Below are 15833 nucleotides of genomic sequence, written 5' to 3'. Positions count from 1 at the left end.
GATATTTTTATGCGTAGCTATGGGACTTTAATATTAGAATGAACTGAACTGAAGTGGAACTATATAAGTATGATATATTCAATAATGTGGTTTCTATATCCAGTGGGTGGTAGATGATTATCCTCGGTTGGGGTGGCTCAAGATCCTCCTCACCCCCTTTAATCTCAACCTGCATTAAAATGAATAGATGTATCTTTGTTCGCAATTTTCACATTTCAAACTCCTTATTTTCCGTTCCGTTAAATCCAAATAAGCCCAGAACGAGGTCCAGAGCTTTATATGTTTCAGAATTGTTATCAGGTTTTAAAATCTATTTAAAAAAACAACATAAATTCTAAGAAAGAACAAAGAAATAATATATTTATGCAAATTTTGCATTAAATAACAGGACATTCGTGTGTGTTGTTCTAAAATAGAATGTTTCCCATGGCTTCACATCATACCTATAGGTATCAAGGATGTATTTGGGGGGTTCCAAGGGGGCCGGACCCACCCCCGAAAGACTTACCAAGTAGTAAAAGTAAATAATCGAAATATAATTGTTTAGCATTATATATATAATCGATGATTATTTCCGCTGAACTTATTGGAAGGCAAGGAAATTGGTTCATACGGGTTTGAAGGGTTCCAAATATTTATGCACAATCCTAATGATAATGTCCATAAAATATTGATCAGCAACTTCACTTTTCGTTAATTGAATCTAACTCCTTTCTTGTTATTCAATAAATATTCTATTATTTTCCTATTTGACATTAAATCCTTGCCAGGGCAGTTGTTTTTATGCAAATCTTGGCGATTTTAACTACACGAAATCTAGATAATGAGTACGTGCTGTTCTGTATATCTATTCTTTTACTATATTTTACCTATCCATGTAATAATAACAATGCCACATTAATTAATTTACATATTTAATTAAATATAATTATTCTAATTATTATTATGTATAATTATTATTATTGCGACACTGTTGGACCCCCAAAATGTATTTCTACATACGTACCAGCTAGGTATAGTAGTAGTAGTAGGTGTGTGTGTGTGTATATATATTTTTATATATATATATATATATATATATATATATATATGGGAGGCTGAATTTTGTACCCCCCCAAATGAAAAACGTTCCTGCGCCACTGGAATGGTCCTTCTTTAATCCACAAAGCTGCATAATTTTCGATATGGAAATCTAAATCTTTGATGACTGAATCCTTAATGGACACGAATGATTTTTTCAATTATGTTTGTTACATAGTTAAGAAAAAGTATACTACTACATGGTACATGCTGTCAATTCCATTTTGTTTGAGGGGGATAAAGACATCCATGGCAGGGATAAAAATAATTTTCTCTTGCCGGGGATAAAATGGTTTAATGGGGGCATCCCCCCGTTAATTCGCACTCTGTTTCTGTTTAACATTTTTGTTGTCGCTTTCACGGCCCATGCTGAGTTTGCGGGGCTAGCGGAAAGCTCTGCCTGCACGCCTTCATAATAGATGACGTCAGGCCAATGGAGGACGTTTTTACATAGGACATAAGTTTCAGCAATGTTTGAAGGCGCATTTATCAAGAACAAAAAAAAATATCGCAGAGATATTTTGCACATATAATTTTTGTGTCGTAATCTGTAAAATGAATGGATTTAAAACGTTTTTCTTGTAGTGGAAATATCCATTCTTGGACGAATACGAGTGGCAGCATGACGTGTACTATGACGTCACTTCATTTAATCATAGCATTCAACGACTTGTTCGCGATTTATTTGATCCTGTACAAACAGCTTTATTAAAGAATACAAATTTTGCCAACCCTGAAAAGTTAGTGAAACACACTGGCTAAAAGCCATTTAATTAGGCGAGGGCCAGTAAAGAAACCAACGAAGCAAACAAGAAAGTATTTATTATCACGAAGCTGGCATCACTGGGTGTGTGTCGTTATCGAGATCGCGAAAGAAATGAAGACGAGTGATGGAAACGCAGGTGGCAAGTGTGAAATATAGATTATGTGGTTCATGTTGTGCTACGTAGCTTAATTTCATATTAATACAAGAAATATGGCTTCGATTCATTTCGTTGTTCATCCCCTTCCTGGAACGGAGGACCAATTAAATGAAAGGTAATACAAAATATTTGGTCTTAGCATTAGCACATAAAGTGATCTCATCAATGTTCTAGAAACAATGTAGGAAAATGGTAAGTAGTAGGTAGTTGAGAAGAGCTATATATCTAAAACCAGAAACTACTACAAATGCACTTCCATACTGGTTATTGGTTAATGCTTTCCTATATTACATCAGCAAATATTTATTTAGTGATGCATATTGTGTCGGTAGGGTTTGCCATGTTGCTAAGTCAAGTCCAGCATGGGTACTTAATCGTATTTCAATTTTTAGATCAGATTTAATATTCCGCTTTCTTGCTTTTTGAAGTAATTGTGCATATGCTTGCTGTAAAGTTACCTACCAGAAGAAGAGTATGTGAATAACAGTGTGATTAATATGGTCTCCTATTTGTAACATTATAATTTACTAATTTTTGCATAAGGGAGGTCACACCCCACACAACTATTCATTGTCATAAATATTCTAAGTTGTAGGTGGTTTTGGGAAACGTCAACGCATATGAAATCCAAGTTTATGCATTAGTTTTAAACTGCAAGAATGAAACTTACAATATAATGCTTTGTACATGCAAGTTGGAAGGTACATCTACTGACATTGCCCATTACCAAACTTATTCAGTGTGTTTTGCACAATGTAAGGCTCAAGAGGAGGAACACAGATGTCAACAAAGGAAAGGACACTAGTACATATCACTAATATACTAATAACACTAGGGTATGACTGAAGATGACTGGACCCCTCTCCGATTTTCTTCATATTTGGCATACTTACTAATTGAGGCCGGTTATTGACGAATCTGAAGTTAAAATTTGTCGGAAACTTCTAGAAATTGCAAAATAATTGCGAACCATTTACACTATAGTGGAACCACAAGCAAAACAACTTGCGCAGACTCGCGACTCCTGTGCACCGTACCCCCACGATTAGGGGAGGGAGAGAGTGGACCATGCTTCCTTATGGCCCGAGGTGGAGAGAAGAAGGGAAAGCTGCGTGGGACTTATCGTCCCAAGGTTTTTTCCCTTGTGGTCGATCTATAGCCCCACTAACCATTGACGTGTGGTTAGGTTAGGCAAACATACTTAGTTAAAATTTCGTGTCGTGGTAGTATCAGGAGTTAAAATTTCGTGTCGTGGTAGTATCAGGATCTAGAAATTGCAAAATAAGTGCGAACCATTGACATGTGGTTAGCTTAGTTTCGGTTAGGTTAGGCAAACATAGTTAAAATTTGGTGTGGTAGTATGAGGAATATATATATATTTGCTTGTGAAACAAAAAATTTCGCAAAAATCGACGGTTTCCATTCTGAAAACTAAAACTTTATTTTAGCTTATTTTGCAATTTCTAGAAGTTTCCGACAACTTTTAACTTCCGATTCATGATTAGGAGGCCTCAATTAGTGAGTATGCCAAATATGAAGAAAATCGGAGGGGGGTCTGGTCATCTTCAGTCGTTCCCTTTCAATACTGTGAAGGGACATAATGGTTCGAATCCCATTTTAAACTGTAGGTCCAGGTGAAATTATCATATCTGTGCATAAAAATGGACTTGAAACAAAAACTCAAACTAGTACAAAAGTATTTTCTTGTAGTTTACGGTTATTACAAGCATAAGAAAACAGTTTTTCATTGTAACATTTCAGGAGAACACACGCTCCCTTCATCTGACAGTAAATAAATGTCTGATGAAGGGAGCGTGTGTTCTCCTGAAACGTTACAATGAAAAACTGTTTTCTTATGCTAGTAATAACCGTAAACTACAAGAAAATAATTCTACAATGCAAGCAATGCATTCATACAAGAAAAACTATTAGTACAGAAGTGCACAAAAACAGTGATGGATAATTTGCATTCATGTTCCTTTGAAATTGTAAAGTGTAATGGAATTTTTGTTTCATAATAAGGAGAGGTGCAAGCGGAGACTTTCACATAAGCACCTAAATGTTAAACCCTTTTCCACGTAGTATGCTCTGGACTGTGTTTTGCAGCCAGTCTAAATCCGTGTTATATGTGTGTGTGCTCTCATGTATGTATGTAATTGTTCTCGTATCAATTTAATTTTATTACCATTCATCCTCATCTTCGTGATTAGCCAAAAGTGGCAAAAAAACAAAGTAAAATAAATCTATTAATACCCCTGTCTAGTTTGCTGCACTTTTTGACACTGTGCAGTGCAGGTGTATCCAGTTTCAGGGTGGTGCAAAGAAATGACATTAAACCAACTACACGGAAAGCAGTGTTCATGTTCAGAAGATTCAACAAATGTCTGTCTGCTGCTTTAAACGGTGATTTGATTAGTTAGTACTGACCACGTGACCTTACACCACACACACACACCAGTCCGGGAGGTAGTGCAGATGGTGCAGACACCAAATACACTACTTGACTCCAAATCAACAAACTAGAGGACTCTGTGTTGCACCGCATATCCAACTAGACTCTTCGGTGCAAAGAGAGTCAAAAAGTGCAGCAAACTAGACGGGGCTAATTTGAGAACTTTCTTGTACAGTCATGGATACTTCAGGGTTGTAGTGAATTCATTGACTTTCAATGGAATTGTTACAACCCAGCAGTGTCCGTGACTGTGCATTGTTAAGGAAGTTGAAATGGAGGTGATGAAGTATGATACAAGTATTCTAATACTTGTAATCAGCATGGAAGTAATTTTGAATTTTGGAGAAACTAATTTGTGCCATTTATAGTCTCATAGAATGGTAATTTGTGAGGAATTGGCCATGAAAAGTAGGCTGAACAAGTAACTGCTGCTTGAAGTGAAGCTTCTAAGTCACTGCTGTCTGTAGTATTTTTTTCTTTTGCACGAAAAACTTACATACACATGGCGGAGGAAAGGGAGTGTGGAAATGTTATAACCTGCATTGTTCATACATCCACATTACAATGCACTGCCCCCCTTCCTTTGTATATTTCGGATTTTCGTGCAGCCCCTGCATTCTCGGACCACAAACTATGAAATTCAGCAGCCACCATCCTAGCAAACCCTATGAAGTAGGCACTAGTAGTATTTACTTATATCATAGTCATGGGTTAACATTTTAAAAGGCTTTAAAAATTTCAACAAGACACATATTCATAAATATTTGTGTTGAATCAATAAATATATCATACATGAACACATTCAAATTGTAATGAAAGTAAAATGATTTTGCTACATCTGAAGCACATTCTATATACAATTTTTATTACACCCCTAACTTAAGAACTTGGTCAACCTTTGAAGGTGTTCTTTTTGCTCATTATGTAAAACTGCCTATTACTCTTATTAGATTTGTCAGAGGTGCTGTTACAGACATAACATGCTGTTCAATTCTTTTTATATAATGCAGATGGTATAAAAGTAGTTTATCATTAAGACCAGCTCTTGCCACCCAAGTTCTCTTTTGGTGTCCCTTCATCAATTCCGTATAATCCTCTCTTTTTCTCATTATCACAATTAGCCCAAAGTAGCAGAAAAGTAACTTTAAAATAGCCCAAAGTAGCAGAAAAGTAACTTTAAAATAGCAAAAATACAATTGTGAGGGGTATTTTCTAATACTGACTTGTGAATTAACCCTTTCGGTGCATATGCAGAGAAATGGAAATATCTTATACTAGAGTCCTGCATGGGACCACTTTCGCTCGCTCGTACTCATTCTAGTCTCCCACCCTCAAGCATTATGCTGGAGCATTCGTAGCAGAACAATGGGCAGATGTTACCACCTTGTATGAGGTCATCCTGTATTACAGAACCTAATAAGTGCTACTGTCAACCTAAAACCAATTCAAGCAAATACAATTCTAAATAATAAGTGCCTGTATTACTGTATAAGACCCATGCGAGAGCATGCAATATCTACAGACCGAAACGTAAAATTGAACCCCTGTGTACACATGCTAACCGACCTGCCTAAACAATTGAGGGGTCTAGTGAGAGAGGGAGCTATGCCACAAATCTTCAAAATTTTATTTTTTGCCATTTTCAGTCTTCTCCTACCATCTGTCATCTATCATGTGAACTACAACCATGTGGCACAGCTCCCGCTTGTTCTGCAGCAGATTTTCTGAGTTCTTGAATACGTCCTCATCAGAATTTTGAGTAAGAGGAGGAGCTATGCCACTTACTGATGGTGTCTGCAGTAGGAGTGGCAGAGGTTGTGTTGCAGTAACCGGTGCAAGATTTAATATCAGCCCTCAAGTTAAAAGATCTCATGGCAATAATGCCTTATATTGCTCCAGTTTTTCATGGTGTTTACCAAAAACTAAAATCCATAGAAACAATGGACAGTGAAGATCCTCCAGAAGACATATGAAGTTATCTTTACGTAGATCATATGTAACCCTGTGAACATGATTTACACTCAGGCAAAAGTATGTAAACCTTGTTCAAAGTATTTGATGTGCTAGATGATTTTTTCACATGGGTATACTACAACAATATACCATACATTTTCATAATAAATGGTATTTATATTAAAATTCATGTTTTTCCTTTTGAATAATTTACCTAACAATATGTTCAGCAAAAAAATTACCCTTTGTTATACAAATTATGACTCAACGCAATGCTTGCGAAAACTCAGTTTATTTCCATTTATCGTCAAAGTGGCATAGCTCCCTCTCTCACTAGACCCCTCAATTCAAAAAGTGTAATCACAGTGCAACAAGTACTTGTACATCATTTTAACAGTTGGGCTGAAAAGTTCATAGGCTGACTCATAGATGGCGTTACTAGAATTAAATCCATGTGATTTTTACTTAGTACTAACCTTCAAAAGATACGTGTATAAATTTCACAGCTGCCGGATAATTAGTTCGTGAGATATAGCATTGTGAGTGAAGCAGCTTTTGTTATTGTGAAAAAATGGATAAAAAAGAATTTCGTGTGTTAATAAAGCATTGCTTTTTGGCGAAAAAAATACTGTTGAAGCCAAGGCTTGGCTTGATAAACATTATTCGGACTCTGCACCAGGAAAATCAACCGTTGAGAAGTGATTTGCTAAATTTAAACGAGGCGAAATGAGCATCGAAGACGATGCACGCAGTGGACGCCCCAAAGAGGCTCTTACCGATGAAAACATCAAAAAAGTCCACAAAATAATTTTAAATGATCGTACGTAAAGTGAAGTTGATCGAGATAGCTGAGACTTTAAAAATATCAAAGGAACGTGTTAGACATATTGTGCATGAATATTTGAACATGCGAAAGCTGTGTGCATAATGGGTGCCGCGCGTGCTCACAATCGATCAAAAGCAACAACGTTTTGATGATTCGGAGCAATGTTTAGCGATATTCAACTGTGATAAACACAAATTTTTCCGTCGATATATTACAATGGATGAAACATGGCTCCATAACTACACTCCAGAGTCCAATCGACAGTCAGCCGAGTGGACTGCACGTGATGAACCGAATCCAAAGCGTGGAAAAACGCAACAGTCGGCTGGCAAGGTTATGGCATCAGTATTCTGGGATGCGCATGGTATTATATTCATCGATTACCTCAAAAAGGGCCAGACCATCAACAGCGATTATTACATAGCGTTGTTTGAGCATTTAAAGGATGAAATCACGAAAAAACGGCCCCATTTGAAGAAGAAAAAAGTGCTGTTTCATCAAGACAATGCACCGTGTCACAAATCAATGAAAACAATGGCAAAATTATATGAATTAGACTACGAATTGCTTCCCCATCCACCATATTCTCCAGATCTGGCCCCCAGTGACTTTTTCCTGTTTGCAGACCTTAAAAGAATGCTCGCTGGAAAGAAATTTAGCACTGATGAAGAGGTAATCGCCGAAACTGAGGCCAATTTTGAGGCTAAATAGAAATCGTACTATAAAAATGGCATCGAAAAATTGTATGACCGCTATAATCATTGTATCGCCCTCAAAGGCAACTATATTGAATAATAAAATCGAATTTTGTCAAAAAAATATTTTTTACTATGTTAGCCTACGAACTTTTCAGCCCAACTGTTAATGTGACAATAATCGTAGAGACATATGAATAAAATGTCCATCTAGGCAGTTTCAGCCCACAATCATGTATTCATTTTCATATATCATGTTATTGGTAAGATAGATTAAACTACATTTTAACATGGAGGTAATGAGTGTGTTCACTTAAAGTTTCAATTTTTACTTCAAGACCCATTTTTGAGGGCCCAATACCACAGACAAAATATGGTTATTCATGTACTACTGGGCTTAGAGTGTACATTGCCTTGCCGAGCATTGTTTGCTTGATTGAAGAGCGTTCTATTTCGTACACTATCTAGCATTGTCCGTGAGAACTATAGTGCATTCACGCAACATCCTCTTGGACCCTTTTCTGAGAATTAATCCCTCAAATTTTATATACAAATACTAAATATTACAGTATAGTACATAACTTGCAAAAACTTTATGTAATTTTCTTTAAGAGTCAGTGTTGGCCACCCCCATAAATATGAAAAATATGATCTTTTTTTGTTTTTTGTTCTCTTTTTATTACTCTGTTACCAAGTACTGTAAGGTAAACGTCCCTAATTTAGACAATGCACCTAAGTTCGAGAAGGTATTTGAAAAAATCTTAAAACATAAGGAAACAATGTGATGCAGAAAATCATGTAAGTATCATGCGACAGTGTACAGGTTTACCCAATGTCGTGAAAAGGACGGTTGCACCAGGTGAGACATAGCAGGAGCGTGGGAGAAATTGTTACGGCACTATTTGCTAACTGCGAAAAATCAACTGGTTTTTAGTGGAATTCGTAAGAAAGTAAGTTTTCTACGTAAGGTTTTTACTAGTTTTGTGTTGTTTCAAAACAAATTACAATACTTTATTATTGTTTTAGAGCCGTTTTCTGAGCTTCCTAGTCTGTTGCGGCAGACAAAGGTTGTTCATGTAACAAAATAAGGGGGCTGTCGAACATGGGAGCACAAAACACGGGTGGTGCACCAAATTTCGACAAGTGTCGAACCTTATTCAAATACACAATGTTGGGTTTTGATGTGGATTGAAGGACATGTTGTTTACCATTCATAAAAATACCAATTTCATTGCCCTACTGCAATTGCAACATTAACCTCTTAACTGGGTAATTTCCTCGTCGAAAGCCCAATCTGCCCTGGGAATTTTTGTTGATAAATTGATGAATTTCGTAAACCTATATTTTAGTTAATATTTCTGTGCTCCATGGCATACCATTTAGGTATTGTTTATTCTTTTATTGGTCCTTGTTGAACTTTTTACAATATGCGAGATTTACAACTAAAATATATCTCGGATTTCCTCAGCAGGAAAAACACGCCGTCGCTTCCGATTTGCCTGAGCCATTATTGCATACGCGATAGAACTGAACGTCGGGCTGTGTTCGTTGCTTCCCGCTAACTCTAACGGTTACAACAGTCTGGAAGTCAGAGCCATCTGGTGAAACAAAGAAGAAAGTAATTTTATGAAGTATCTCGTCATACACAACAGATATCAGCAGTAAGAACATGAGAACGTAGTATCCCGTCATGCCCATTATAAATCAGTAGAGCCAGAACGGAGTATTACGTCATACCCAGTTAAGAGGTTAATCTGACAGGGGGGTGTCGTGGTGCTGTGAATGTCGAATTTTGGGACATTCCCTGAAACGTCATTTCTGGGCTTTTTGCATACTATTTCTCTCTCTGTCATTGCTATTTCCATGAAATCACTCTTTCTTCCTGTATCACTAAATGTGAGTGACCTGAACTATACAAAATTGCAATAATAACAATAATACCACCAAAAAATGTCACATGTTATAAGTACGTGTTTATGTTGGCTTAATGTGATAAACTGAACTAAAATTCCATGCAAATTAAATTGCCGAATGATGTAAATTTTGTTTTATGTACGATTTTTTAATTTTCTTAACAATTCTGTGAAAATGTTGCAAAATTCGCCTGATTAATGATAAATATTACACTGAACTAAAATTTGACCTGATACGGTATACGATTTTCCTTGTTATACGATTTTGTGGAAAACTTAGGGGTGTGCGGGACAGAATTTTTTGGGTCAGGATGGGAAATGTTCAAAATTTCCCGAAGCTCTGGAAATCTCAAATTCTACATGTCATTTTCACTTTAAGTGATTGTTTTTGCATTCCTGGTACAAAAACGAACAATTTTCGATAAGTTCTAGTTATTTACAATGCAGAAAACTTCTAGAATTAACGACTTTTTAAAATGACCATTCGGTATTTCCCCTACTGCTCGTAATCCTGAAAAGTTGGGAATCATTTACCGATCCTGGTCTTGACTTTTCGGGATCCCGCCCACCTCTAGAAAAATGTTGCAAAATTGCAAAACTGAGAATAAAAGTAAGCTTAATTTTAATTTATTCTCTGATTAAAATCAGTTTTTCGTGATCCTCGCAATGAGTAAGAAGGGGACAAGTTTGCTTCTTTCTGATTCTTAAAGGAGGCAAAGTTCTTGCCCAGCGAGGAACAAAGGTTGATAATTAATTTACATTAAACTCAGCCTAATTTGTACCTTACTTTAGTTACTTTTTACCAAGTCCAAAAACTTCCAAGAAAGCAATGCAAAAGATTGAAACACTGCATGCTGTGATTACATCTCCTCAAATGATCAAATACTTTACAAAGGAGGAGGATTGATTTGGTGTTTTAAGTCCACTTTATGCACAGTAAGGCTAAATGTAACTGCACCTACAGCTTAAAGTGGGATCCGAACCATCATGTGCCTGCATCAGGGACCAAACCCGGGACCCCTTGATTACAAGGCGATGATGCTACCACTGCTAACAAAGGAGGAGAAAAAGCATCAAGTAGAGGAGGCAAAAGAGCTAGAGAGCTGAATAAACTTGATGCACAGAACAAGAAGACAAAGCATTTAGGCAAAAAGGGAAAGAAATGGGTTGAAGTGAGGGACTCAGAATTTTCAGATGAAAGTGCACTGTCCTTGAAAGAAAGTGATTCTGACTGGCAAGTGGAGGAATCAGATGAAATGACATTAGAGATTGTCAATGAAAGTGGTGTAATAGAAGGGGATTTCATTTTTGTGGAATTTTTTTAGGGGAAAAGAAATGCATCAAAATTTACTCACCTCTGTGTTATTCAGGAGATCCTGGAAGATGTAATAAAAGTGATGGGACTTAAGCATGTTCATGTGGCCAAGAAGGAATTTGTCTCCAATGAAGTGATGTTTCATTCATATCAGACCATCAAGTTATTGGTCGTGTTGAGCTGCCAGAGTTGGTAATGAAGGGGAAAGGGTCAAAAAAGTTTTCAAGAAAAAAAATATCTCTAAGACCTGTCTTTGATTTTGAGGACTCATACTTCAGATAGAAAGTTGTTTTGCATTTGTTTAAAGCTTATGTTAATTAATTATTAGTGTTATATATAATGTTACCAATATCACAGATACCAACAGCAATTGTTCCTTAGCATCTAGGCTTGGCTAAGTAAATGTTATAGTTAGTCCTAAAATTCTCTCCTTGTTTTTGATACACCATTGGGAATCACCCTGTAAACCAATGTTTCAAAGTTGTAATATAAAACGCAAAAAACATTTTCAGTGCTCTATTTGCTCTTATGTACCTAGCCTTTGGCATGGTAAGTAATTCATGTTAATATTTTAAATTTTGTTGAGCATAAAAGAAGAGGGGTTAACAACAAATCTTTTTTTGTTCAGTTCATGCCCTGATAAAACTGTAAATTCAGTTGAATATAATAAAATGCCAATAGAAGGTCATGTGCAGTTATTGGTATTATTAACATCTGCATATTTAGTGTCTGATGTTGAGAGATAAGGGGGTGTCAAATTTTGGTACACAAACTGTCAAAATTAAGGACAGGATTTCAAACTTAGGGACATATTGTAGGATTCACTTTTTGATTTTTTAATAATTACGTAACGTAACTGTTGGAATGAAAAATACTTTTTGGGTGATAGTAGAATCTTTAAAATTTCAGGCCAAAAAATGATTACTCGCATTTATGAAATACGAAAGCCACTACAAGCAATTAACTGCAAAAATTTTCTTTAACCTGTGGAACTTAGGGACATTTACCTTACAGCCCTTAAATTTTGTTACAAATAAGCTACTACGCATTGCTCTATAACTTACGAACACCGTATGTAATTTTCTTCAAGTAAACAATCACTAAAGACAATTATATTCAGTATTGGTTTTTCTAAGTATTCAGTGAAGTATTCTGCATGTCATGTAAACTACATGTACAAAATGTAACTGTAATCTACTTTTGCATAGTAACAAAGCTTTTACATGATTAACGTACACAAAATCAGTTTCATAATGTTAATCCATATCTATGGAATTGCCCATGTGCAAGTTGTAGCCAACTTTATATGGTTTGCTGGTATGGCGCCAGCTTAATTTCATAGTTTGTGGTCTTGTGAGAGAGATCCACATAATGTTCTTTCTTTATATATGAACATAAAACATTTGTTGATTCAAATTTTCCAATTATTTTACAATAGTATTGTGTGAAAATGGATTTTGTGATTAAATGACAGCTACGTATGTTGATATTCTGATGTAATTCTTGAACATATTAAAGCAAAAACTCTGCTATTTTGAAGAATATGATTGGAGTGGAATAGTTACATGTTAATATTAATCAATGCTGTAAACAATTAGAGCTGTGGTGGTCTAATCGGTATGGCATCTGACTGCAGCGGCGTAGTGTCCACGTAAGGCTTGTAAGATCACCTTACAAGTTGAAATTATTGGAGAAAACTTATTTCATTCCCGTATTTATCGCTTGAACACACATAGCAATATCAGACTTCAAGTAGAACTTTTAATGAACCAATTGAGGACTTGTTTTGATTCGAGTTGTTTCTCTGTAAGGCTTCTTGAGAGGACTTAAGTGCGGGTGAATGGACGAAATGATTTGGACTCACCCATGGCGGGTGTGTTTGCTTACGTAGTATTTTCTCAACCAATGACAGCACTGTAAGGCGCATTACCAGTGGGTGCTAACTGGCGAGATTTCTGTCCCTGCTGCATCTGTTTGCCACGGTCGGAAGAGAACCAAGAAATCGACTCCCATGTTGTTTCAACAATGCTTGACGGGAGGTGTAGCTAACAAAACGGGTGTCATTTTAAATGTGTAAACTAACTATTAAGTTCACAAAGAGATGGTTTAATGTTGGATATTACCTTCATTAGAAGCAACAAAGTTAAAGATAAAAGAGGAATGTCTGGCAATCCTAGATCTGGCAGCGTCCGCAAAGTTAGGCGCATGCATCCCAGTTGCCCATAATGTTAAAAGCATACGCGTAATACTTAGCGTTATGATTTACAAATTTGTTTTACCTTTTCCTTTGACTAAGTTGCTTGATATGCTTTTCAAAGTGTGCGCAAATATCGTAACCATGATAATGAGTAATATTCTCAAATGCATTTGCAAATTGTATCCTACGCATTTCCCACAAATGCTTTTTAGTGAAAGAAAAATAATAATAAGAATAAAAATATGACATGGCCTTTCCAGAAGAAGAGTTTGTGTCCTTAACTAAGCTGTATGCGAAATTTGTCAATTGCTACCAGTTGGAAGTTGAGCTACAGATAATTTATTCTGAAGCCGAATATCGAGTAAAGAGTGTGTTTGAACTTCATGAGTACTTGCGTACTACCCATTTGAATGAAGTTTTGAAGAAGTGTACAAACTGTTCCTCACTGTTCCTGCCTGAAGCTCGTTGGTGGAAAAGTAGTTTTCTGCACTGAAGAGGATTCATACATTTCAACGCAGCACACAGACTCAGGCAAGGAAATCTGACTTGGGACTGATATCCATTGAAAAGGAGCTGCTAAAGACATTGACCAGAAACTCCTGATTCTACGACGACGTGATGCAGGTGTTCAGACTAAAGGATCGTCGGATCGAGTTACAGTATAAATGAGAATTTTCATTAAGTAATACATACATATGCTGTTATTGTTAACATAGAGTGTTTGCATTTTATGTTTGAAATTGAGTATGCCCATGCATGACTTACATTCAAATAGACTCTATTTAGCTAAAATATCTTTGGGTTTTCTTTATCCAATATTCAGATCAGGTTTATCTAAGGAAGCCTTACACCTTTCATAGAATCACGCTACGCCACTGTCTGACTGCCAGGTGGGAGATCAATGGGTACCCGGGGGCAGGGGGTAAAGGTGGCTGAAGCATGGTGCTCATCACATCACCTCCAAAATGGCTTGATATCGAGAATGTGAGGTGCCTTCATGGCACAGTGCTACATGCATAGGGAACTTTACCTTTGCTATGAACAATTTTCAAGCATCACTGTTGCATTTCAGAATGGGGACTGCTAAACACTGGTCCCTATGTCCCGGCGACAGGGATGAAACCTAGCATACTAGTTAAGAGCACAGGGGATGCGATTTCTGTAGCAGTGGAGTGTTTGACCACTGCACACCTTGCCTTTGTGGTAGAGGCACATTTATTTTCCTTAGGATGACTGTGGGATCATAGTCACAGTCAAATTGGAATGGTGTGTAGGAACGCTGATGAATTTTACTTATTTCTGAACTACAGACACATGTAGGTTTATTTCCAACAAGATGGGGCAACCACACATCCCACTTGAGAAACTATGGCACGTTACATAATGTGTTTGCAGGCAGAATCATCCCATGTTTTGGGGACATAGCGTGGCCTGCGATGTCACCCGATCTGACCACCTGTGATTTCATTCTGTGTGGGTAGCTCAAGGCTGCATTTTTGCGACACGCATCCCCAAATTAGACACACTGCAAAGAAGAATTAGGGAATAAGCTCAGCCATTTCCACCCACAGTGCTGATGTCTGTAATGGACAATTGTTCAAAGACTTCATGATTTTAAAACATGGAATGGTAGCTATCTACATTACCTGCATTGTGATACTATGGGAAAATAGATAAATATATATAATAGACATATATTGCCAGACCATGCATTATGTTTAGTGTTTTCTGGACACCTAACTGAAACAAATACACTGCATATGTGACTTGCTTTCAAGTAAGCATGTTTAAATGCACAACACAAATAAAACTAAAATGCCTTTCCTCGCTATTGTGATCTTCATGTACATTTTCCTGATGACCCTTAGATTGGCTCAGGGAGCTTGGGAGTGGTTTTTATTTGTGCAAGTTTTTCTTTTTTTTCACCAGAAACATACTTCCTTTAAGGTAAGTCACGTAATTTTCCCAACACATGGTGTAAGGAGTTTCTCAAATCCACTGACATTGAAATGCTGTGTGGTAAATTTGTAACAAGAAAAGAATGAGCAGTATGTCTTTTTTTATGTTTGGGTATGTAGTACACTCTGTAAAAAAAAATTAGCATCACTTCATTATTTTTGGTCGTCAGCATTTCTCTCGTGAATTATCAGTTGTTTTATTGATTTAATTCGACTTGTCGATTTGTTTTCCTAACAATTATATAAAACACTATATCTGTACAATATATTTTTATTATTTAAGTCATAGTTACGTACATAATGCACTTTACAGAACTAATATCAAAATTATTGCAAATATAGCTTGTGGAACGTTTTCGCACAAAGACAATTTTTACAAGTAAAAAGATTGAACAAAGGTTTTAAATGCATCATGATATGTCAATTTGAAATGATAGTAAGTAAATACATTGACTAGTACTTAGTGTGGCCACCCCTGGCCTTCCTAAGTGCTTCCAACCTTCGAGGCATGCTATGAATGA

General features: G+C 36.6%; 1 protein-coding gene across 2 annotated transcripts in view; it reads left to right on the top strand.

Annotated features, from left to right (window-relative positions):
• Positions 1-1924: 1924 nt before the first annotated feature.
• hyd (E3 ubiquitin-protein ligase hyd) overlaps positions 1925-15833 on the top strand; it is a 191947-nt gene continuing 178038 nt past the window's right edge. For both annotated transcript variants that reach the window (XM_083112520.1, XM_083112519.1), the window contains exon 1: positions 1925-2118. In XM_083112520.1, coding sequence (XP_082968646.1) covers positions 2057-2118 — 62 coding nt within the window. In that variant the 5' untranslated portion in view covers positions 1925-2056. The remainder of the gene's footprint in view (positions 2119-15833) is intronic.

Source organism: Lepisma saccharinum, chromosome 26 (genome assembly GCF_977018435.1).
Source record: "Lepisma saccharinum chromosome 26, izLepSacc3.1, whole genome shotgun sequence".
Classification (NCBI taxonomy): Eukaryota; Metazoa; Arthropoda; class Insecta; order Zygentoma; family Lepismatidae; genus Lepisma; species Lepisma saccharinum.
The sequence above is the reverse complement of the archived record's forward strand: the minus strand, read 5'-3'. Positions and strand labels throughout refer to the sequence as shown.